Raw genomic sequence first — 27092 nt, forward strand, 5'->3', positions numbered from 1 at the left:
CTACTTGTTTTGAAATGTTTTTAGGAACAAGTGGTGTCTACTAAGTATCCATCATTCATATTTTCTGCCTCATAACACATTGTATTACAGTGCCTTCAGAAAGTATTCATACCCATTGACTTATTCCACAGTTTGTTGTCTTACAGCCTGAATTAAAAACTGCTTAAATTGTTCGTTTTTTTTCTCTCACCCATCTACACTCAATACCCCATTATGACAAAGTGAAAACATGTTTTTAGAAATGTTTGCACATTTATTGAAAATGAAATACAGAAATATCTAATTGACATAAATATTAACACCCCTGTGTCAATACATGTTAGAATCACCTTTGGCAGCAATTACAACTGTGAGTCTTTCTGGGTAAGTCTTTAAGAGCTTTCCACACATGGATTGTACAATATTTGCACATTATTCTTTTTTAAATCCTTCAAGCGCTGTCAATTTGGTTGTTGATCATTGCTAGACAGCCATTTTCAAGTCTTGAAATAGATTTTCAAGTCTATTTAAGTCAAAACTGTAACTAGGCAACTCAGGAACATTCAGTGTCATCTTGGTAAGCAACTCCAGTGTATATTTGGCCTTTGTTTTAGGTTATTGTCCAGCTGAAAGGTGAATTTGTCTCCCAGTGTCTGGTGGAAAGCAGACTGAACCAGGTTTTCCTCTAGGATTTTCCATGTGCTTAGCTCTATTCGGTTTATTTTTATCCTAAAAAACTCCCTAGTCCTTGCCGATAACATGATGCAGCCACCACCATGCTTGAAAATATGAAGACTGGTACTCAGTGATATTTTTGTTGTATTTGTCCCAAACATAATGCTTTGTATTGAGGAGTAAACAGTTAGTTTCTTTGAAACATTTTTGGCTGTTTTACTTCAGTGCCTTGTTGCAAATAGGACGCATGTTTTCAAATATTTTTATTCTGTTCAGGCTTCCTTCTTTTCACTTTGTCATTTAGTATTGTGGAGTAACTACAACGTTGTTGATCCATCCTCAGTTTTTCCCTCTCACAGCCATTAAACAGTAATTGTTTTAAAGTCACCATTGGTCTCATGGTGAAATCCCTGAGCGGTTTCATTCTTCTCCGGCAATTGAGTTAGGAATGACGTCTGTATATTTGTAGTGACTAGGTGTATTGATACGCCATACAAAGTGTAATTATTAACTTCACCATGCTCAAAGGAATATTCAATGTTTGCTATTTTTTATTATTATCATCTACCAATAGGTGCTCTTCTTTGCAAGGCATTGGAAAACCTCCCTGGTGTTTGTGGTTGAATCTGTGTTTGAAATTTACTGCTCGACTGAGGGACCTTAGAGATAATTGTATATGTGTGGGTACAGAGATGAGGTAGTCATTGAAAAGTAATCTTAAACCCTATTATTGCACACAGAGTGATGTGTTCATGCAACTTATTATGTGACTTGTTAAGCACATGTTTATTCCTAAACTGATTTAGGCTTGCCATAACAAAGGGATTGAATACTTATTGACATTTCAGCTTCTCATTTTTTAGTTTATAAATTTTTTTAAATCTAAAAACATAATTCCACTTTGACATTATGGGGTATTGTGTGTAGGCTAGTGACACACAATTGTAAATGTAAACCATTTTAAATTCAGGCTGTAATTCAACAAAATGTGGAAAAAGTCAAGGGGTGAATACATTCTGAAGGCACTGCATTATGATTGTTAGAACTGTCCGTGCTTTAGTTACAAAAGTAGTCATTAACTTTACAGTATGTTTGGAACTCTACCCTGAGCTTCAGTCAGTGAACAAGAAGTCTTGTGTCGCCCCCCAGTGGCCCAAAGGAAGAGCAGGCACAATCTAAATGGCAAGCACAGGAGGTTGGTGGCACCTTAATTGGGGAGGACGGGCTCGTGGTAATGGCTAGAGCGGTATCAGTGGAATGGTATCAAATACATCAAACACATGGTTTGATGTCATTCCATTTGCTCCGTTCATGCCATTTATTATGAGCCGTCCTCCCTTCAGCAGCCTCCACTGCTGTCAAGTGAAGGAGAAACAATTTTGATGGTCCGATTTTTTTTATTGAAATAAAAGTATACAAAGTATATTTAAGTATAAAGCAAAAGGACATTCAAAAGGTTTCAGTAATAAGCCTACAGTAGAACAATGAAATATCTTGTTGCAAAATAAGCAAAACTGTTAAGTACAACATAAAAATATTTCATATATACTCTATATTGATCATGAATCAGTATACCTCAGTTATATTAACAGAAAGCCACAAACATACACTGTCTCCCTCCTTGTAATAACAAGTCTCTTTAAAAAGCCAAAGGTCATTAAAGCCTTAACTCTGTTTAAAAGTTCAGATGAGTTTAATATTGTCACGCTAAATGTCCCTCTGGGACAGTAAAGATTGATCGTATTGATTGACAGATAGTTTCAGGGTTATTCAACCAATGTCAACAATACATTATTCATCCCAACACTCACACACACACACACACACACACACACACACACACACACACACACACACACACACACACACACACACACACACACACACACACACACACACACACACACACACACACACACACACACACACACACACACACACACACTCCCCTCATAAACCAGTGTCTGACTCCATCTCCTCCGTCTGTGTCCCAGGATCCAGGGTTGCTGGAGGTATTAGGTCAGACTCAGTTTCAGGCTGAGTCACTGGTTCCTCTCTTCCTTCCAGAGGTGGTTTATGTTCTGGTTCTAGAACGGATTCTTCCGGTTCCTCCCTCTGTGTTGCCCAATTTTCCCCCAGAAGGAAGTAGACCTGGTTATGATTTGACTTTATCAAATGCTGTACGTGTGTCATTTCTCTGTCTTTTGACGCACAGGCTTCAGCAAACATTATTTTTTGCTTTGTATTCACATTGTATTTGGTATTTTATTATGACCCCCATTAGCTGTTAAAGCAGCAGCTACTCTTCCTGGGGTCCACATGAAATATGACATAGTACATAACATTATTAGTCAAGGACTGAAATACATATATTTAAAACGTGACACATAGCCTACATATCAGTACACACACAAAATATATATGTCTAATACATAGTACAGTGCAAATTACAATACAATATACAGTACCAGTCAAAAGTTTGGACACGCCTACTCATTCCAGGGTTTTTCCTTATTTTTCCTATTTTCTACATTGTAGAATAATACTGAAGACATCAAAACTATAAAATAACACATATGGAATCATGTAGTAACCAAAAAAGTGTTAAACAAATCAAAATATGTTTTATATTTTATATTCTTCAAAGCAGCCACCCTTTGCTTTGATAACAGCTTTGCACAATTTTGGTATAAATAAATAAAATAAAGAAAACTCCTGGAATGAGTAGGTGTGTCCAAACATTTGACTGGTGCTGTATATAAATTGTCTGTATATTGTCTGTATATAAATTGTCTGTATATTGTCTGTATATAAATTGTCTGTATATTGTCTGTATATAAATTGTCTGTATATTGTCTGTATATTGTCTGTATATAAATTGTCTGTATATTGTCTGTATATTGTCTGTATATTGTCTGTATATTGTCTGTATATAAATTGTCTGTATATTGTCTGTATATAAATTGTCTGTATATTGTCTGTATATAAATTGTCTGTATATTGTCTGTATATAAATTGTCTGTATATTGTCTGTATATAAATTGTCTGTATATTGTCTGTATATAAATTGTCTGTATATAAATTGTCTGTATATAAATTGTCTGTATATTGTCTGTATATAAATTGTCTGTATATTGTCTGTATATAAATTGTCTGTATATTGTCTGTATATAATTGTCTGTATATTGTCTGTTATAATTGTCTGTATATATTGTCTGTATATATTGTCTGTATATTGTCTGTATAATTGTCTGTATATTGTCTGTATATAAATTGTCTGTATATTGTCTGTATATAAATTGTCTGTATATTGTCTGTATATAAATTGTCTGTATATTGTCTGTATATAAATTGTCTGTATATTGTCTGTATATTGTCTGTATATTGTCTGTATATAAATTGTCTGTATATTGTCTGTATATAAATTGTCTGTATATTGTCTGTATATAAATTGTCTGTATCTTGTCTGTATATAAATTGTCTGTATATTGTCTGTATATAAATTGTCTGTATATTGTCTGTATATAAATTGTCTGTATATTGTCTGTATATAATTGTCTGTATATTGTCTGTATATAAATTGTCTGTATATTGTCTGTATATAAATTGTCTGTATCTTGTCTGTATATAAATTGTCTGTATATTGTCTGTATATAAATTGTCTGTATATTGTCTGTATATAAATTGTCTGTATATTGTCTGTATATAAATTGTCTGTATATTGTCTGTATATAAATTGTCTGTATATTGTCTGTATATAAATTGTCTGTATATTGTCTGTATATAAATTGTCTGTATATTGTCTGTATATAAATTGTCTGTATATTGTCTGTATATAAATTGTCTGTATATTGTCTGTATATAAATTGTCTGTATATTGTCTGTATATAAATTGTCTGTATATTGTCTGTATATAAATTGTCTGTATATTGTCTGTATATAAATTGTCTGTATATTGTCTGTATATTGTCTGTATATAAATTGTCTGTATATTGTCTGTATATAAATTGTCTGTATATTGTCTGTATATTGTCTGTATATTGTCTGTATATAAATTGTCTGTTATAATTGTCTGTATATTGTCTGTATAATTGTCTGTATATGTCTGTATAAAATGTCTGTATATTGTCTGTATATAAATTGTCTGTATATTGTCTGTATATAAATTGTCTGTATCTTGTCTGTATATAAATTGTCTGTATATTGTCTGTATATAAAGTTGTCCTGTATATTGTCTGTATATAAATTGTCTGTATATTGTCTGTATATAAATTGTCTGTATATAAATTGTCTGTATATTGTCTGTATATAAATTGTCTGTATATTGTCTGTATATAAATTGTCTGTATATAAATTGTCTGTATATTGTCTGTATATAAATTGTCTGTATATTGTCTGTATATAAATTGTCTGTGTCTCGTCACAGTCCCCTTTGTGCAGTAAGGTGTTCTTTTATCTGTTTTTTTAAACTGGTTTAATTGCTAGCTTGAGTTACCTGGGGTGGCAGAGAGTTCCATGTAGTCAAGCCTCTATTTAATACTGTGCGTTTCCCAGCCTCTGTTCTGGACCAGGGGACTGTGAAGATACCTCAGGTTGCACTTCTTGTGTCGTGCTGATGAGTGTCCAAACTGTGTGCCATCTGCTTGAACAGACAGTTCGGTACCTTCAACACATCAATACCTCGCACAAAGACCACTAGTGATGCAGTCAATCTCTCCTCAACTTTGAGCCAGGAGAGACTGACATGCATGTCACTGACTCTTTCCCTCCGTGTACATCTACGTGCACCTAGGTGCTGCTTTGTTCTGGACCAACTGCAATTTTACCTATGTCCCTTTGCCGCACAGCTGGGCAGTATTAAGGTGCGACAAAACTAGCTCCTGTAGGGCCTGCCTGGTCGACTGAGATGTCAAGAAGGCAGAGCAACGCCCTATCATGGACAGACCTCTACTGCATGTGGTTCATTCTTGACTATCACTCCATCTGTAGGAGCTTCGAAACACTTACAATCGTTCCACTCGAACTGAAAATCCTAGTCCAGACCCAGTCCATCATATAGCTGTTTTATTTGATTCTTCTTCGTTTGGCATTTTCAAGCACTTTAAGATTATTTTTGTAATGAAAATCACTGTTGAAGTTGAATAAATTCCTTTATTTTGAATTGACTGCTTTGAAAAGTGAGGTTTCCTCATACATAGATAAATATAAAACGTGTCGAAAGAAAGACATACCTTTTGTGGCCCTGGCTCTGCCACTTGCTGTGGCCCTTGTTGTGGCCCGTGCTGTGTTGTGGGGCCCCAGGTCGTGGCCGTCCCCTGGTAGGTCTTCCACAGCCGTCCATACAGCAGGTCCAGCTTGATCTTAGCATAGAGCTTGGAGGGGTCAAAACCCTGGGGCTGAGGCTGGGGGGGTGAGGGAAGGGGGGGTTGCTGAGGGGGCTCCTCTGTGACCCCCTGGATGAGAGAGAGAGAGAGAGATGTTGTTTTGAAAATAATTGCCACCTAAATTATTTGTAATGTTGCTTGTATCAGTTGTCATTTCATCATGTTCTGTCATGTAAATGTAAAGACCAAATGAAAAGAGGACTGTAACAGAAGTGTAATGAAAGCAACTCTCACTGCAATGTTCACATCACACTAAATCCGACCACACAGCAAGTGTTATAAAAAGCTTTGCTTGACAGACTGATTCTTCTGCCTTATTAACAGTACACCAGCTACTGTGTTACACTATTGTTACCCCAAGTATGATAAATGCCAAACCACATTTACCAGTGTGTGTGTGTGTGTGTGTGTGTGTGTGTGTGTGTGTGTGTGTGTGTGTGTGTGTGTGTGTGTGTGTGTGTGTGTGTGTGTGTGTGTGTGTGTGTGTGTGTGTGTGTGTGTGTGTGGGTGGGTGTGTGTTTGTGTGTGTGTGTGAGAGAGTGTGAGAAACGGCTGAGCGATGGCCTGAGACAGTGAACAACAGGAAACCATGGCGATAACCATGCCGAATGGGTGGCCCTGTGGGTTTTCATGGTAACGCAGGTCACTATGTTTACTGAGGTCACTCTACCCATAGAGACAGGCAATGGCTCTATGTCTATGACTCTAGAGAGACATGTGGTTAGGTAGCCTATTTAACTTTCACCAATGACCTTTTCCATGTGCTTTAGGTTACAACACTGCCTTTCTAGATAAAGAATTTCTAGGTAAGGATGTACGTTTCCATTGTGTCAAAACAGCATGTTAAGCTAAAAGTGTAGCTGAGAAAATAACTTTACTTCTGATTCTGTGTGTTGATCTGTCAGATACGCCTCTACCTCAAACATTCGCCTCCTGGAACAAGAGACAAGAGCAGATAAGTCTTGGTTTAGAGTCAGAGAGCTGATAAGTCTTCTTTTAGAGTCAGAGAGCAGATGAGTCTTGTTGTTAGAGTCAGAGAGCAGATGAGTCTTGTTGTTAGAGTCAGAGAGCAGATAAGTCTTCTTTTAGAGTCAGAGAGCAGATGAGTCTTGTTGTTAGAGTCAGAGAGCAGATGAGTCTTGTTGTTAGAGTCAGAGAGCTGATAACCTTTGGTGTTAGAGTCAGAGAGCAGATAAGTCTTGGTGTTAGAATCAGTGCTACTGGAAACTTTACTGACAGAGAGAGTGAGGCCTGTCTTTCCATCCTGTGTGTGACCGTGAGAGAGAGACAAAGAAAAAAAACTAAGCGGAAGAGAGAGCAGTGATAGAGATGATGCAGAGAGAAGAATGATTTTGATAGGTTGAGAGAGACAGAGAGACAGAGAGACAGAGAGACAGAGAGACAGACAGACAGACAGACAGACACCAAATGGATTCAGTTGATCAGTAAGGTACCAGCGACAACAGTGTCTGCAGCAGGACTTTCACCAGTAGCAGAGGGAGAGAGAGAGAGAGAGAGAGAGAGAGAGAGAGAGAGAGAGAGAGAGAGAGAGAGAGGGCTTTAAACGGCATCAACCTCCACTGAGATAGGCCTACCTGTGACAGCAGTGTCTGCAGCAGTACTTCCAGCAGTAGTACAGTGAGGTCACAATGCTCAGGATGCTGATGGTAGAGCCTCCTACCAACAAGGCCCACTGTTCCAAAGTTCTTTCCCCTAGCAGCCGCTGTGCATCCTCTGACTCCTGGGCCTCTGCTGTGGACAGACACACAGACATGTCAAACACAGTACTTCCAACAGCAGAAGATCATGGGCCTCCACTGTGGGTAGACAATAGAGAGACACACAGTACACAGTTATGTATTGTGTGGATAGTTATGATTGAGAGAGAGAGACTGCTCAGGAAAGTCTGACTCCTGGGCCCCTGTTGGAGAAATACACATAAAACACACAGACAAGAACACAGGAGCATGCTCACGCTCAACACACACAAACATACAGGTCATATAGAACCCAAGTGGGTTGTGATTCTTCTTGTGTATTGTTAAGAGAGATAATGAGAGAGAGAGAGAGAGAGAGAGAGAGAGAGAGAGAGAGAGAGAGAGAGAGAGAGAGAGAGAGAGAGAAAATGAGAGGAGAGAAAATGAGAGGAGAGAGAGAGAGAGACATATTTCCCTCAGAAAAGGGCAACTAGTGTACTTTAACCAATTGCATATCGTTACAACACTGTATATAGACATAATATGCCATTTGAAATGTCTTTATTCTTTTGGAACTTATGTGAGTGTAATGTTTATTGTTCATTTGATTGTTTAGTTCACTTTTGTTTATTATCCTCTTCACTTGCTTTGGCAATGTTAACATATGTTTCCCATGCCAATAAAGCCCTTATATTGAATTGAGAGAGAGAGAGAGAGAGAGAGAGAGAGAGAGAGAGAGAGAGAGAGAGAGAGAGAGAGAGAGAGAGAGAGAGAGAGAGAGAAGGGAAGTGAGAGAAGGGTTGTGAGAGAAGGGAAGGGCCAGGATGTTTGTCACACAGACAGAGAGAGAAACTTTTGTTAATTATCTATTTCTCTTGCTTTGGGAATGGAAACATGTTTCCCATGCCAATAAAGCCCCTTGAATTGAAATTGAAATGGAGAGAGAGAGAGAGACAGAGAGAGAGAGAGAGAGAGAGAGAGAGACAGAGAGAGAGAGAGAGAGAGAGAGAGAGAGAGAGAGAGAGAGAGAGTGTGAGTGTAATGTTTATTTATGTCACTTTAGTTTATTATCTATTTCACTTGCTTTGGGAATGTAAACATATGCTTACATTGCCCCTTAAATTGAAATTGAAGTGAGACAGAGAGAAAGAGAGAAAGGAGATAAAGGTAGAGAGGGAGAGTACCAGTGCTTTCATTGATCCTGGTTTGTGTACACTGCTCCAGCACCCCAGAGGGAAACGTGATGAATACACAGCAGAGTTGGCTGACCTCCTCCAAAGCGCCACCCTTCAGGTCGAGACTGGAACTACGGCTGGAGGCACTACTTTGGATCTTCACAGTGTCGTTGTACTCTGGGACCACGTAGGTACCTAAATTGCATACAGTGAGGGAAAAAAGTATTTGATCCCCTGCTGATTTTGTACGTTTGCTCACTTACAAAGAAATTATCAGTCTATAATTGTAATGGTAGGTTTATTTGAACAGTGAGAGACAGAATAACAACAAAAATATCCATAAAAACGCATGTCAAAAATGTTATAAAATGATTTGCATTTTAATGAGGGAAATAAGGATTTGACCCCTCTGCAAAACATGACTTAGTACTTGGTGGCAAAACCCTTGTTGGCAATCACAGAGGTCAGACGTTTCTTGTAGTTGGCCACCAGGTTTGCACACATCTCAGGAGGGATTTTGTCCCACTCCTCTTTGCAGATCTTCTCCAAGTCATTATGGTTTCGAGGCTGACGTTTGGCAGCTCGAACCTTCAGCTCCCTCCACAGATTTTCTATGGGATTAAGGTCTGGAGACTGGCTAGGCCACTCCAGGACCTTAATGTGCTTCTTCTTGAGCCACTCCTTTGTTGCCTTGGCCGTGTGTTTTGGGTCATTGTCATGCTGGAATGCCCATCCACAACCCATTTTTAATGCCCTGGCTGAGGGAAGCAGGTTCTCACCCAAGATTTGACGGTACATGGCCCCGTCCATCGTCCCTTTGATGCGGTGAAGTTGTCCTGTCCCCTTAGCAGAAAAACACCCCCAAAGCATAATGTTTCCACCTCCGTGTTTGACGGTGGAGATGGTGTTCTTGGGGTCATCGGCAGCATTCCTCCTCCTCCAAACACGGCGAGTTGAGTTGATGCCAAAGAGCTCCATTTTGGTCTCATCTGACCACAACACTTTCACCAGTTGTCCTCTGAGTCATTCAGATGTTCATTGGCAAACTTCAGACGGGCATGTATATGTGCTTTCTTGAGCAGGGGGACCTTGCGGGCGCTGCAGGATTTCAGTCCTTCACGGCGTAGTGTGTTACCAATTGTTTTCTTGGTGACTATGGTCCCAGCTGCCTTGAGATCATTGCCAAGATCCTCCCGTGTAGTTCTGGGCTGATTCCTCACCGTTCTCATGATCATTGCAACTCCACGAGGTGAGATCTTGCATGGAGCCCCAGGCCGAGAGATATTCACAGTTCTTTTGTGTTTCTTCCATCTGCAAATAATCGCACCAAATGTTGTCACCTTCTCACCAAGCTGCTTGGCGATGGTCTTGTAGCCCATTCCAGCCTTGTGTAGGTCTACAATCTTGTCCCTGACATCCTTGGAGAGCTCTTTGGTCTTGGCCATGGTGGAGAGTTTGGAATCTGATTGATTGATTGCTTCTGTGGACAGGTGTCTTTTTTACAGGTAACAAACTGAGATTAGGAGCACTCCCTTTAAGAGTGTGCTCCTAATCTAAGGTCGTTACCTGTATAAAAGACACCTGGGAGCCAGAAATCTTTCTGATTGAGAGGGGGTCAAATACTTATTTCCCTCATTAAAATGCAAATCAATTTATAACATTTTTCACATGCGTTTTTCTGGATTTGTTTTGTTGTTATTCTGTCTCTCACTGTTCAAATAAACCTACCATTAAAATTATAGACTGATCATTTCTTTGTCAGTGGGCAAACGTACAAAATCAGCAGGGAATCAAATACGTTTTCCCTCACTGTATATATAATATGATAATAACACATTTTATTTGTAGAGCACTTTTTATTCACTTACACAAATCCCAAAGTTCTGTACATGATCAGTATAGCATACATATACTACATTGCTAGGTTAATATATATATAAATGACATTGTTATTATATATGTACCGAACACGGGATGGAAGGTGCCCAGTTTCAGTTTGGTAGTGGTGTGGTTGGGACTACTGATCATCTCCCAGTTGATCTGAGAAACAGTGTCGTTCTCCGGCAGGAGACGACAGGTAATAGACAGATGCTCTCTGTCCCGTGTGTGAGACACAGAGATCACACTGCCGGCTATGCCTGTGTGAAGCAATAGGGTAGAAGTCAGTTATGTGTGGGCGCTAGAAAAAGTCACAGCCACTTCCAGTGAAATGAAGATGAAACCCCTTTTTTGCATTAATGCACGCACGCACGCACACACACACACACACACACACAGTTGAAGTCGGAGTTTACATACACTTAGGTTGGAGTCATTAAAACTCGTTTTTTCAACCACTCCACAAATTTCTTGTGAACAAACAATAGTTTTGACAAGTCGGTTAGGACATCTAATTTGTGCATGACACAAGTAATTTTTCCAACAATTGTTCACAGACAGATTATTTCACTTATAATTCACTGTATCACAATTCCAGTGGGTCAGAAGTTTACATACACTAAGTTGACTGTGCCTTTAAACAGCTTGGAAAATTCCAGAAAATTATGTCATGGCTTTAGAAGCATCTTACAGGCTAATTGACATCATTTGAGTAAATTGGAGGTGTACCTGTGGATGTATTTCAAGGCCTACCTTCAAACTCAGTGCCTCTTTGCTTGACATCATGGGAAAATGAAAAGAAATCAGTCAAGACATCAGGAAAAAAATTGTAGACCTCCACAAGTCTGGTTCAGCCTTGGGAGTAATTTCCAAATGCCTGAGGTACCACTTTCATCTGTACAAACAATAGTACGCAAGTATAAACACCATTGGACCACGCAGCCGTCATACCGCTCAGGAAGGAGACGCGTTCTGTCTCCTAGAGATGAACGTACTTTGGTGCAAAAAGTGCAAATCAATCCCAGAACAACAGTAAAGGACCTTGTGAAGATACTGGAGGAAACAGGTACAAAAGTATCTATATCCACAGTAAAACGAGTCCTATATCGACATAGCCTGAATGGCCGCTCAGCAAGGAAGAAGCCACTGCTCCAAAACCGCCATAAAAAAGCCAGACTACGGTTTGCAACTGCACATGGGGACAAAGATTGTACTTTTTGGAGAAATGTCCTCTGGTCTGATGAAACAAAAATAGAACTGTTTGGCCATAATGACCATCGTTATGTTTGGAGGAAAAAGGGGAAGGGCAAGCTGAAGAACTCCATCCCAACCGTGAAGCACAGGGGTGGCAGCATCATGTTGTGGGGGTGCTTTGCTGCTGGCAAGCTGAAGAACTCCATCCCAACCGTGAAGCACAGGGGTGGCAGCATCATGTTGTGGGGGTGCTTTGCTGCAGGAAGGACTGGTGCACTTCACAAAATAGATGGCTTCATGAGGGAGGAAAATGATGTGGATATATTGAAGCAACATCTCAAGACATCAATCAGGAAGTTAAAGCTTGGTCGCAAATGAGTCTTCCAAATGGACAATGACCCCAAGCATACTTCCAAAGTTGTGGCAAAATAGCTTAGGACAATAAAGTCAAGGTATTGGATTGGCCATCACAAAGCGCTGACCTCAATCCTATAGAAAATGTGTGGGCAGAACTGAAAAAGTGTGTGCGAGCAAGGAGACCTACAAACCTGACTTAGTTACACCAGCTCTGTCAGGAGGAATGGGCCAAAATTCACCCAACTTATTGTGGGAAGGTTGTGGAAGGCTACCTGAAAAGTTTGACCCAAGTTAAACAATTTAAAGGCAATGCTCCCAAATACTAATGGAGTGTATGTAAACTTCTGACCCACTGGGAATGTGATGAAAGAAATAAAAGCTGAAATAAATCATTCTCTCTACTATTGTTCTGACATTTGACATTCTTAAAATAAAGTGGTGATCCTAACTGACCTAAAACAGGGAATTTTTACACGGATTAAATGTCAGGAATTGGGAAAAACTGAGTTTAAATGTGTTTGGCTAAGGTGTATGTAAACTTCCGACTTCAACTGTAAGTATTTTACTTTTTTGTCATCCTCGATTATTTGAGAAATGCACTTTTATGCTATGTGTGTTCTACTAAACTAAAACGTTCCTCTTATTCTAGTTTTTTGTAAGTGACACCAACCTGTTTGTATCAGGACGAGGGCCAGAAGAAAGTAGACCCAGTGTTTTCTCATCTCTAGCTCTGTCGTCAGCCCCACCGATGTTGATCCACTTCTCTGATCCACTTCTCTGATCCCCGTCTCTGATCCTCGTCTCTGATCCACTTCTCTGATCCTCGTCTCTGATCCACTTCTCTGATCCTCGTCTCTGATCCACTTCTCTGATCCCCGTCTCTGATCCACTTCTCTGATCCTCGTCTCTGATCCACTTCTCTGATCCTCGTCTCTGATCCACTTCTCTGATCAACTTCTCTGATCCACTTCTCTGATCCACTTCTCTGATCCACTTCTCTGATCCACTTCTCTGATCCTCGTCTCTGATCCACTTCTCTGATCAACTTCTCTGATCCACTTCTCTGATCCACTTCTCTGATCCTCGTCTCTGATCCACTTCTCTGATCAACTTCTCTGATCCACTTCTCTGATCCACTTCTCTGATCCTCGTCTCTGATCCACTTCTCTGATCCACTTCTCTGATCCTCTTCTCTAATCCACTTCTCTGATCCACTTCTCTGATCCTCTTCTCTAATCCACTTCTCTGATCCTCGTCTCTGATCCACTTCTCTGATCCACTTCTCTGATCCTCTTCTCTAATCCTCTTCTCTTGTTGTCTTTTTGTTGTTTTCCAGTCTCCTCTTTCACCACATATTTAATTTAATTTATACATTCTGTTTCACTGTGTTTAATCTCTGTCTTCACACCACCTGTCTGTGTCTGTCTTCACACCACCTGTCTGTCTTCACAGCACCTGTCTGTCTTCACACAACCTGTCTGTGTCTGTCTTCACACCACTTGTCTGTCTCTGAATCCTTCAGATTCTCTGTCTCTGATTCACAACTCTCAACTTCCTCCTTCCGTACACGTTCAGCCTAACAACTTTTCATCTCTCTCTCTCTCAATCACTCTCTCTGTCTTTTTATCTCTCTCTGTCTCTCTCTCTAGAGAAAGGAAGAGGAAGTGAATTTGAAGAGTGAAGCGATAGAACTGCATAGTTCCATGTTCGTAGGCTGCTTGGGTTTTTCCATTGTGCTGACATCTTCTAAACCACACACAGATACACATTATATTAGAGCGCAGTACCCAATGCTTCATTTAGTTAAGTACCTCTGTCTTACTGTATCAAACTCCAGATTGTGGCTTTAATAGGCGTTTGATGTACTGGTGGAGGTAGTGTGTGTGTGTGTGTGTGTGTGTGTGTGTGTGTGTGTGTGTGTGTGTGTGTGTGTGTGTGTGTGTGTGTGTGTGTGTGTTGTGTGTGTGTGCTTCCTGTCTGTTCTAAAAGTGGGCTCTTCTGTTATATATTATATTAAATATTGATCACATGGAAATTCCAAACATGAGAGAGAAGCGCACATCAAAGCTCTCACCACCAGAGGGCACACTGGGCTGCTCCACCACCACTAACAGCTTGGATGCAGTATGTTTCAGCACACCAGACCTGGGTTCAAATAATATTCTACATTTTTCAAACACATTGAGTGTTTGATCTACTTGCCTGGAGTACCAGATAGGAGGGTATTGTTGTTCTGGGACATTTATATTGGTTCCATTAAGTCAGGAAAGCTCAATCAAGCACAGATAAAGTCACTCAAATTATTTTGAATAGTGTTTGAACCCAGGTCGGCACCACAGAGGTGGTATTAGTCACTGTAAATTCACATGGAGGAGTATTTTTAGCTCTGCAGATAGATGGATGATAGACACAGATGCCTGTAGTCTTCCTACACACTGGGCCTACACCCCAAATAGCACCCTTTCCCCTATATAGATCACTAGAGCCCCATGGGTCCTGGTCAAAAGTAGTGCACTATATAGGGAGTAGGGTGCATTTGGGACAGAAGCCTTGGTTGCATGTGAGTGACGTGGACTTTGGCCTTCATCCACTAGAAAACTCATTGTCTTCCTGTGTTCTGTAGATTGATCTGAGCTATGTGTGTGTGTGTGTGTGTGTGTGTGTGTGTGTGTGTGTGTGTGTGTGTGTGTGTGTGTGTGTGTGTGTGTGTGTGTGTGTGTGTGTGTGTGTGTGTGTGTGTGTGTGTGTGTGTGTGTGTGTGTGTGTGTACATGTGTGAGTGTGATACATCAGGCGTCCCTGAAGCAAAGTCAATTAAGACAGAGGGGAGCTTCTGTGTGTCGCTGCCCGCCGTTGGCCTCCAGGATCACAGGCACAGCAGCCAATCAGATCGCAGGGCCGGGGTGCAGTAGCCAATTAGATCGCAGGACCGGGGTGTCAAGGTTACGTAACAATGGGGTGGAATGTTAAGATGAGTGCTTTGCTGTCTGCAGTGAGAGAGATGCTGGAATCTGTTGTGGAGCTATGCCTTCGTTCCGTTAACATTCCATCAACATTCTGACAACGTTCACTAGGTGTCTGTTGATCTGGTTGTGGTAAAAAGACTAGGATGTGTTTTTGTACCAAGCTTCTGAGTAGAGGTGCTGTCTGATCTAGGATCAGTTTTGCCATATAAATCATAGTGAATAAGAGGGGGGGACCTGATCTTAGATCAGGCAAGTTGTGAATACAGGCCCTGGTCTCTGGGAAAATATCTCTGCCCAATTAGACCACCTACTGACAAATCTGTATCTGAACAGCCCTCAGGAATGTGTACCCATGAAGAAGTCACTAACACATTGCTTTTCTCTCTCTCTTTTACCTCTTATTGTTGATCGACTTTAGAAAACACTGTGAAAACACAGAACAAATGAAAAAAAAAGTTTAAAAAGCAGGACACACAGGCTAGTCATTATCCATGAATGAACTCACCCCCCCTTTTCCCTCCCCTCTCCCCTTTTCCCTATCCCCTGTCCCCTCTCCCTACCCCCTCTCCTCTCTCCCTACCCCCTATCCCTTTCCCCTCTCCCTTCCCCCCTCTCCCTTCCCCCCTGTCCCCTCTATCTACCCAATTCTTAACCCTTTCAATCCTACCCCCTCCTCGTTGCACCCTTAAAACCCCTGCAACCATCCTTCCCCAGCCATCCACTTCATTTATTGCTTCTGTCCATCTCCTCCCCCCTTTATGCCTCTCTTCGCCCCTCTCTCTGTTCAAGCACTAGCACACATGCAGGCACACACAGACACACATACACACACAACCTTATCCCCCAGTATTATTGTTTGACCTCTGTTACCCACAATGGACCAGCCGACCAGTGACCAACGAATTAGTTCAACCCAAATGCATTTCAACACACGCACGCACACACGCCGACACGCATGTACAAGACGGATGAGTTACTAAAAGACAAGGGTAAAGAACTGCATCTTATTCTCATTATTACATCATTAGAAACTATTTGATCTGAGTTCTATTCCTCTCTGTTCTGTTAGTATTAGTCACAGCATTGATATAGTTCTATTTTCAACCTCCTTCTCTTCCATCTCTCGTTCCCCCTCTCCTCTACCTCTTATTCTTTCTCCATCTTCCACTCCATCCCTCTCTCCCACTCCCTCTTTTCTCTGTCCGCCTCTCTCCTTCCCTCTCTACCCCTCTCTCTTCTTTCTCTCCATCCCTCTCTCCCACTTTTCTCTGTCCGCCTCTCTCCTTCCCTCTCTACCCCCTCTCTTCTTTCTCTCCATCCCGCTCTCCCACTTCCTCTTTCTGCCTCTCTCCATCCCTTTCTACCCCCCTCTCTTCTATCTCCCCATCTCTCTCGTCCTCTCATCCTCTCCCTCTTCTCTCTCTCTTTTCGCTTCCATCTATCTATCTCACTCCTTCTTCTCTCTATTCGCCTATCTCCATCCTGACTCCACCTCTCTCCTTCCCTCCTCCATATGTCCATCCTAGCTCTAAGCCTCCAGTCTGTGAGGGTATATTATGCTTGAGGCTACTTCAGCGGCAGCTTCATGACACACACACACACACACACACACACACACACACACACACACACACACACACACACACACACACACACACACACACACACACACACACACACACACACACACTACACTGTGGCCTCAGTTGGCACAGCATGAGTGTATATGTATGCATTATAAACAATCTTGTTTCAGGAATGTATGTATGTGTGTGTGTGCGTGTGTGTGTGTGTGTGTGTGTATTTACAGTAGCATTGTTGGTATCGCTACAATTACATAGCAGGGCCATTCGTTCTGTGTGGTTGTGTGTGTGTGTGTGTGTGTGTGTGTGTGGCATTGCAAAATCTCCGGAACCAAAGGTCACGTGTTCAGTCCTAGTGGTAGAAACTCATTCTTTGTTTTAATCACATCACTCCTGATCTGAAGGTCACGTGTTCACTCCCAGTGGTAGAAACACATTTTATTAAATAGATTTTTTTACCTTATCCAAAATCTCAACCATTAACTTCAAAATGTAAACGTTTCGAGAACTGTCAGATACTGAAGTCAAATTGGTAAAACCGTGAGACCTTGGTCCGTATACCTGCAGGTGTTATGAAGTAATTTGCAACTAAAATCGAATAGTTACTCAAATTGATTCTCCCCAGCAGATCATAGATATAGGGGCTGAGGGGCTCATACTAATGCCCCAGAACGGAGCGAATGGAAACCATGTGTTTGATGTAATGTATGTGATACCATTCCACCTATTCCGCTCCAGCCATTACCACGAGCCTGTCCTCCCCAATTAAGGTGCCACCAACCTCCTGTGGTGTGCATGCGTGCATGTGTGTGTTTGTGTATCTGGAGTGATGAGGTGAGGTGAGGGGAGGCTCGCTGCGAGAACCGAGGCCGAGGTCGAGGCCGTGTGTTACATAAACCGCTAGTCATACAACATCCCACCATCCCCTCCTCCTTCCCCTCTCTTCACCTCTCCTCATGTTGCTCCTTTTCCTTCACTTTTCTCTGATGCTGTGGCATGTCTTTTTTTTCTCTTCCTCCTCTCTTTACCCCACCTCTCTCTCCACCCCACCTCTCTCTCCCTCTCTTCCCCCTCTCTACTCTGATGCTGCGGCATGTGCTTGGCATGGATGTCCAGGGGATCTGAGAGACGCTGCCAGCTGGGATAACTGTGCCAGAGTGCCTCGTGCACGCACGCACGCACACACGCACACACCCAACCCCCCCTTTGCCCTGACTCTGTCCAATCAGCATTCCACCCCTCCCTCCCAGCGGAATTGAGAGGGAGAGTGGATAAGAGGGGGATAAGAGGGGGATAAGAGGGGAACAGGAGGGAGGGTGAAGAGGGGAAGGGAGGGGAAACAGGAGAGGAAAATTCCACTGGGATATTGTCTGCTCCAGTGGCGTTATACACACACTAGTCTCGCGTTGCCATACCGCCAAAATCACGCAGTTGTCACCCTGTCAGGCGAGTCGTAAAAAGTGGACCAAGGCGCAGCGGGTATCGTGCTCATCTTCCTTATTTTATTTGGATAAACGTGAACACTTAACAAAGATAACAGACGACGACACAGTTCTATAAGGCTTACCAGCTATACAGAAAATAACTACCCACAAACACAGTGACAAAAAACCCCTACTTAAATATGGCCTCCAATTAGAAGCAACGAAGAACAGCTGCTTCCAATTGAAGGCCAAACCAAACCTGAACATAGAAATAGACTAAATAGACATTCAAACATAGAAATAGAACATTACCCATAAACCCAAGACACATAAATCAAACACACCCCTGCCACGTCCTGACCATACTATAATAACAAAATAACCCCTTTACTGGTCAGGACGTGACACACTCCTCCCTTGGAGGTCTGGAAAATGTTGAATGGTCCCCTGGCTGCCAGTGACAAGACTTTGATTGGATGTCACATTTGAAGAACCCTCCGCCCACATGCTGTATGCAAATTTCCCTTTCGTAGGATAGCCGGAGGCAAAGTCATTAATATTCATGAGTTACATTGGGTGACTGGTTAAGACTTTGGAAACTCAGCTTTAAATCAAATCAAATCAAATTTCATTTTATTGGTCACATACACATGGTTAGCAGATGTTATTGCGAGTGCAGCGAAATACTTGTGCTTCTAGTTCCGACAGTTAATTATTAAATAAAATGAAAAGCCTCACCAGCTAGCTACCAATCTATTTTAGTTTCACTGTCCAATCATTCAAAAAGAAATCCACTAATTGTTATTTTTTACTTTTCCACAAACTGTCTGTTGTTTGATATGACCAAGTTATCTCAAATGTATCAAATAATAGGATATCCATGATTAGTTGGCTAGTAACATTAACGGCTACTGCCTGTAGTGATTTAGCTAGCTACATTTCAGTAATTATCCTCCTAAATGTGATGGTCAGTGGATAAACTAACTATGAGTTTAATATATTTGTCTGAAAACGAACAAGTTGGCAGTTATTGTTGCTCATGGTGTTATCATGTCTAACCAGTTGCCTATTGTAGCCTGTGTCCATGAGCTCCCAAGTCTTGTCATTTGGTGTCCACGATTAGCTAACTGTTAGCTAGCTAGTTGGTTACTGCATGGCCAGAGTCAGCATGCTAGCTAGCTACATTTCAGTCTGTAGCTATCCTTTTAATTGCAGTGGTCATTGGATAAACTTGCTATAAGTTGAACGTATTTGGGTGAAAACAAACTAGTAGCCAGTTGTTGCTACCCATGGTGGAATCATATCTAACCAGTAGCTAGCTAGCAAGTCTTCCTCTGCGACAATGTTAATGTGCTATGGGATTATTAGATATGTCTTTTAATTTTTATTTCATTGAAATTGGTGGTTACTTAAGCAATAAGGCCCGAGAAGGTGTGGTATATGGCCAATATACCACAGCTCTTAGCCGTGGTATATCGGCCATATACCAAAAACCTTCGAGGTGCCTTATTGCTATTAAAAACTGATTACCAATGTAATTAGAGCAGTAAAAATAAATGTTTTTTCATACACATGGTATACGGTCTGGTATACCACGGCTTTCAGACAATCAGCATTCAGGGCTTGAACCACTCAGTTTATAATACTGGTTTTAGATCCAAAGCTAGAAAAATTGTCAGCCATTGTTTTGTGTTTTGGTAAGGGCGTGAAGTTACACACCCAAAAAAGCTCAACCAATCACCCATTGCCTTACGTCAGATCGCATCCCTACGCGATGCTCGTTCCTCAACAGAAAACATAGTTCTTATTTTTATATCACTTCACTCTCGTATTGCTCTATGAAATAGGCAGAATAGCTAGCTAAATTATTACACACAAAGGAAACAATAATTTTATACTTGTAATGCGTGGGTGCAGGAATCAGGCGCAAAGGGCAGAGGGTAGGACGAATGCAGTTTAATGCAGGACTGAAATAAGGTCACGCCAAAACACTAGGCGCATAACCAGACCGGGCCAAAACAGGACCCACTTACAGTGCTGGGTAAAAGCAAAATAACACATCCACCAACACTACACAGGAGAAACAAGCCCGCACCACAGCAAGCGGGCATTCCCAGCTTAAATAGCTCCTCATCAAACCTCAACAAGGAAGAGGTGAAAACAATCAGACCCAACTAACCAAAAAGGGAAAAAGGGATCGGTGGCCGCTAGTAGACCGGTGACGACGACCGCCGAGCACCGCCCAAACAGGAAGGGGAACCGCCTTCGGTGGGATTCGTGACAATACTTTACAATTCACGAAAATATAAAACAAAGCGGTAGCTAGGGCCTGCTAAAAGTTTGTGCAACAACGTCAGTCAGGCCGCCATGACTTTATCAAGTGCTTAGCCAACTTGTTGTAACTAGTTTACTAATGGTAACATAACTAGCTACTGACAAGTAAACAGTTTGCTTAGCTTGCCCTGAAGTTGTAGACATGTTGCCCCAAATTTATGAGGGACTGTTATCAGAAATCATTTCGTAGATCAGCATGTTTCTCCATGATCATTACTAACTTTGGGTACAGACGGGAGGCTACTGACTAGCGGCAGAACAGGCAGCGCTAGCTTGTTCTTCAAAACTCATTCATTGTGAAAACATAATGTTGCTAAAGTAGCTTGCTAGCTAACTTATGGAGGAAGCATTTGGTGTTTAGCATTGAGTGTGTGCACTAGGTTAGCTTCCTATTAATTTCAAACGAAGTGACTGGCTTAGAGCTACGTTAGCAAGCTAATGGACAAATTTAAAATAGTTGTCGTGCACATTGCCAAACTCCAGAAATACTGCCCCGTCAAGCACCAAACTTCTGTGTTAGATATAAAATTCATAAATTGAGTGACTAGGTCTTCCTCAGCAAAATAAAACTACTTCACAATCAATTACGGATGTATTTATTGATATTGCCAGCTTTGTAGACCATTTCTCCCCTTTTACTGCAGCTTCACCTCGAAATAACAGAGAAATGAGTTCTAAAAACATTCTAAAATGTTTTGTCACAAGTGCTTGTTTTGACAGTTTTTGTCCTCACGCACTGTTGCTCCTACGGCACTAACCTCAAGTGCGTTCAGTTCGCTTGAAAGTTTGCTACGTTGCGTAACGGTTTGTACTGAACGACACATTTCCCCAAAACGTTCTTGTACGGTCGTGAACAGACTTTGAGGTACGTTTGCTCCCGTTTGGTGGGTGTGGAAAAATCATACATTTTTATGATATTACCAATTTTGACTTTGTGGCTGTTGTAACTAGTGAAAACACAGGAAAAACTCTTCAACCGATAAAGACAATCATAACCAATGACAAGCATGTATTCTTTTGATCACGCACTGAACAAGTGCATGCAAATTTAACCAATAGACATACACATACAACTCCGACGTGATGATTCTCATACACAACAATGTGAAACATAACTATTTTCCTAGGAACCCTGCCATGTACAGTATGAACTACCCCCTGATCTAGGATCAGTTTGGCCTTTTAGATCACAATGAATAAGATCACATTGATACGGGGGGGATGATCCTACATCAGCACTCCAACTCTGAGACTCTATGGCCCCAGATTATTACATGTGAATCTTGTGAACCATCATCCCTATTACCATTGTGCTCACAGACAGTACAGTAGGAAGAAGCTGGTGTGAACTCTAGGATATTTAACATAGTTATTATCTCCTAATGTTGGCCCCATGGGGACCCCTCACTACCCTCACTCCTCAGCTTACACCCTGTCGTGTGTGCCACAAAAAAGCAACAATCACACCCATTGCATTAGAGAGGAAATCCTACAATCTTAGAAAAAAGATGCTATCTAGAACCTAAAAGGGTACTTTGGCTGTCCCCATAGAAGAACCCTTTGAAGAACCCTTTTTGGTTCCAGGTAGAACTATATTGGGTTCCATGTAGAACCCTACATGGAATGCAAAATAATTCTACCTGGAACCAAAAAGGGTTCTGCCTGGAACCAAAGTTGTTCTCCTATGGGGACAGCTTTTTCTAAGAGTGTAGAACCTCTCCATAGAACATAGAACATGTTCCACAGCTCTCTCCTCACACTATCATGTCCCAGATCCCCTACTACATCTTTCTATCTAATAACTCCCTCCACCCTCCACTACTACATCTTTCTAACTAACAACTCCTTCCACCCTCCACTACTACATCTTTCTATCTAATAACTCCTTCCTCCACTACTACATCTTTCTATCTAATAACTCCTTCCACCCTCCACTACTACATCTTTCTATCTAATAACTCCTTCCACCCTCCACTACTACATCTTTCTATCTAATAACTCCTTCCACCCTCCACTACTACATCTTTCTATCTAATAACTCCTTCCACCCTCCACTACTACATCTTTCTATCTAATAACTCCTCCCTCCACTACTACATCTTTCTATCTAATAACTCCTTCCACCCCTCCACTACTACATCTTTCTATCTAATAACTCCTTCCACCCTCCACTACTACATCTTTCTATCTAATAACTCCTTCCACCCCTCCACTACTACATCTTTCTATCTAATAACTCCTTCCACCCTTCCACTACTACATCTTTCTATCTAATAACTCCTTCCACCCTCCACTACTACATCTTTCTATCTAATAACTCCTTCCACCCCACCACTACTACATCTTTCTATCTAATAACTCCTTCCACCCTCCACTACTACATCTTTCTATCTAATAACTCCTTCCACCCTCCACTACTACATCTTTCTATCTAATAACTCCTTCCACCCTCCACTACTACATCTTTCTATCTAATAACTCCTCCCTCCACTACTACATCTTTCTATCTAATAACTCCTTCCACCCTCCACTACTACATCTTTCTATCTAATAACTCCTTCCACACCTCCACTACTACATCTTTCTATCTAATAACTCCTTCCACCCCACCACTACTACATCTTTCTATCTAATAACTCCTTCCACCCTCCACTACTACATCTTTCTATCTAATAACTCCTTCCACCCTCCACTACTACATCTTTCTATCTAACAACTCCTTCTACCCTCCACTACTACATCTTTCTATCTAATAATTCCTTCCACCCCTCCACTACTACATCTTTCTATCTAATAACTCCTTCCACCCCTCCACTACTACATCTTTCTATCTAATAACTCCTTCTACCCTCCACTACTACATCTTTCTATCTAATAACTCCTTCCACCCCTCCACTACTACATCTTTCTATCTAATAACTCCTTCCACCCTCCACTACTACATCTTTCTATCTAATAACTCCTTCCACCCTCCACTACTACATCTTTCTATCTAATAACTCCTTCCACCCCTCCATCTTTCTATCTAATAACTCCTTCCACCCTCCACTACTACATCTTTCTATCTAATAACTCCTTCCACCCTCCACTACTACATCTTTCTATCTAATAACTCCTTCCACCCTCCACTACTACATCTTTCTATCTAATAACTCCTCCCTCCACTACTACATCTTTCTATCTAATAACTCCTTCCACCCTCCACTACTACATCTTTCTATCTAATAACTCATTCCACCCTCCACTACTACATCTTTCTATCTAATAACTCCTTCCACCCCTCCACTACTACATCTTTCTATCTAATAACTCCTTCCACCCTCCACTACTACATCTTTCTATCTAATAACTCCTTCCACCCTCCACTACTACATCTTTCTATCTAATAACTCCTTCCACCCCTCCACTACTACATCTTTCTATCTAATAACTCCTTCCACCCTTCCACTACTACATCTTTCTATCTAATAACTCCTTCCACCCTCCACTACTACATCTTTCTATCTAATAACTCCTTCCACCCCACCACTACTACATCTTTCTATCTAATAACTCCTTCCACCCTCCACTACTACATCTTTCTATCTAATAACTCCTTCCACCCTCCACTACTACATCTTTCTATCTAATAACTCCTTCCACCCTCCACTACTACATCTTTCTATCTAATAACTCCTCCCTCCACTACTACATCTTTCTATCTAATAACTCCTTCCACCCTCCACTACTACATCTTTCTATCTAATAACTCCTTCCACACCTCCACTACTACATCTTTCTATCTAATAACTCCTTCCACCCCACCACTACTACATCTTTCTATCTAATAACTCCTTCCACCCTCCACTACTACATCTTTCTATCTAATAACTCCTTCCACCCTCCACTACTACATCTTTCTATCTAACAACTCCTTCTACCCTCCACTACTACATCTTTCTATCTAATAATTCCTTCCACCCCTCCACTACTACATCTTTCTATCTAATAACTCCTTCCACCCCTCCACTACTACATCTTTCTATCTAATAACTCCTTCTACCCTCCACTACTACATCTTTCTATCTAATATCTCCTTCCACCCCTCCACTACTACATCTTTCTATCTAATAACTCCTTCCACCCTCCACTACTACATCTTTCTATCTAATAACTCCTTCCACCCTCCACTACTACATCTTTCTATCTAATAACTCCTTCCACCCCTCCATCTTTCTATCTAATAACTCCTTCCACCCTCCACTACTACATCTTTCTATCTAATAACTCCTTCCACCCTCCACTACTACATCTTTCTATCTAATAACTCCTTCCACCCTCCACTACTACATCTTTCTATCTAATAACTCCTCCCTCCACTACTACATCTTTCTATCTAATAACTCCTTCCACCCTCCACTACTACATCTTTCTATCTAATAACTCATTCCACCCTCCACTACTACATCTTTCTATCTAATAACTCCTTCCACCCCTCCACTACTACATCTTTCTATCTAATAACTCCTTCCACCCTCCACTACTACATCTTTCTATCTAATAACTCCTTCCACCCTCCACTACTACATCTTTCTATCTAATAACTCCTTCCACCCTCCACTACTACATCTTTCTATCTAATAACTCCTTCCACCCTCCACTACTACATCTTTCTATCTAATAACTCCTTCCACCCCTCCACTACTACATCTGTCTATCTAATAACTCCTTCCACCCCACCACTACTACATCTTTCTATCTAATAACTCCTTCCACCCTCCACTACTACATCTTTCTATCTAATAACTCCTTCCACCCTCCACTACTACATCTTTCTATCTAACAACTCCTTCTACCCTCCACTACTACATCTTTCTATCTAATAATTCCTTCCACCCCTCCACTACTACATCTTTCTATCTAATAACTCCTTCCACCCCTCCACTACTACATCTTTCTATCTAATAACTCCTTCTACCCTCCACTACTACATCTTTCTATCTAATAACTCCTTCCACCCCTCCACTACTACATCTTTCTATCTAATAACTCCTTCCACCCTCCACTACTACATCTTTCTATCTAATAACTCCTTCCACCCTCCACTACTACATCTTTCTATCTAATAACTCCTTCCACCCCTCCATCTTTCTATCTAATAACTCCTTCCACCCTCCACTACTACATCTTTCTATCTAATAACTCCTTCCACCCTCCACTACTACATCTTTCTATCTAATAACTCCTTCCACCCTCCACTACTACATCTTTCTATCTAATAACTCCTTCCACCCCTCCACTACTACATCTTTCTATCTAATAACTCCTTCCACCCCTCCACTACTACATCTTTCTATCTAATAACTCCTTCCACCCTCCACTACTACATCTTTCTATCTAATAACTCCTTCCACCCTCCACTACTACATCTTTCTATCTAATAACTCCTTCCTCCCCTCCACTACTACATATTTCTATCTAATAACTCCTTCCACCCTCCACTACTACATCTTTCTATCTAATAACTCCCTCCACCCTCCACTACTACATCTTTCTAACTAACAACTCCTTCCACCCTCCACTACTACATCTTTCTATCTAATAACTCCTTCCACCCCTCCACTACTACATCTTTCTATCTAATAACTCCTTCTACCCTCCACTACTACATCTTTCTATCTAATAACTCCTTCCACCCTCCACTACTACATCTTTCTATCTAATAACTCCTTCCACCCTCCACTACTACATCTTTCTATCTAATAACTCCTTCCACCCTCCACTACCACATCTTTCTATCTAATAACTCCTTCCACCCTCCACTACTACATCTTTCTATCTAATAACTCCTTCCTCCCCTCCACTACTACATCTTTCTATCTAATAACTCCTTCCACCCTCCACTACTACATCTTTCTATCTAATAACTCCTTCCTCCCCTCCACTACTACATCTTTCTATCTAATAACTCCTTCCACCCTCCACTACTACATCTTTCTATCTAATAACTCCCTCCACCCTCCACTACTACATCTTTCTATCTAATAACTCCTTCCTCCCCTCCACTACTACATCTTTCTATCTAATAACTCCTTCCACCCCTCAATCTTTCTATCTAATAACTCCTTCCACCCTCCACTACTACATCTTTCTATCTAATAACTCCTTCCACCCTCCACTACTACATCTTTCTATCTAATAACTCCTTCCACCCCTCCACTACTACATCTTTCTATCTAATAACTCCTTCCACCCCTCCACTACTACATCTTTCTAACTAATAATTCCTTCCACCCTCCACTACTACATCTTTCTATCTAATAACTCCTTCCACCCTCCACTACTACATCTTTATATCTAATAACTCCTTCCACCCTCCACTTCTACATCTTTCTATCTAATAACTCCTTCCACCCCTCCATCTTTCTATCTAATAACTCCTTCCACCCTGTCTGTCTGTCCGTCCAT

General features: G+C 41.2%; 1 protein-coding gene across 2 annotated transcripts; it reads right to left on the reverse strand.

The window, feature by feature from the left end:
• Positions 1-2031: 2031 nt before the first annotated feature.
• LOC115194601 (uncharacterized) lies at positions 2032-13520 on the reverse strand. Of its 2 annotated transcripts, none has more exons than XM_029754443.1 (7): positions 13010-13520; positions 10875-11048; positions 8920-9105; positions 7634-7790; positions 6917-6971; positions 5886-6107; positions 2032-2769 (listed from the first exon to the last, which is right to left on the reverse strand). In XM_029754443.1, the coding sequence occupies exons 1-7, from the start codon at positions 13059-13061 to the stop codon at positions 2605-2607; spliced, it is 1011 nt and encodes a 336-aa protein (XP_029610303.1). In that variant the 5' UTR covers positions 13062-13520; the 3' UTR covers positions 2032-2604. The 2 variants fall into 2 exon arrangements, 1 of the variants encoding a protein (XP_029610303.1); XR_003878407.1 differs by having other exon boundaries at positions 2684-2769; positions 5150-6107.
• Between the last annotated feature and the right edge of the window lie 13572 nt (positions 13521-27092).

Source organism: Salmo trutta, chromosome 5 (assembly GCF_901001165.1).
Source record: "Salmo trutta chromosome 5, fSalTru1.1, whole genome shotgun sequence".
NCBI classification, from domain to species: domain Eukaryota; kingdom Metazoa; phylum Chordata; class Actinopteri; order Salmoniformes; family Salmonidae; genus Salmo; species Salmo trutta.

Bases quoted from the DNA above. Each gene is read 5' to 3' on its own strand.
- LOC115194601 (XM_029754443.1), bottom strand. From the start codon at position 13,061: ATGAGAAAACACTGGGTCTACTTTCTTCTGGCCCTCGTCCTGATACAA. The intron at 11,049-13,009 runs GTTGGTGTCACT...TGCTTCACACAG, and splicing joins CCTCGTCCTGATACAAACAG to GCATAGCCGGCAGTGTGATC. The intron at 6,108-6,916 runs GTAAAGTTATTT...TCTCTCATCCAG, and splicing joins ATCAACACACAGAATCAGAA to GGGGTCACAGAGGAGCCCCC.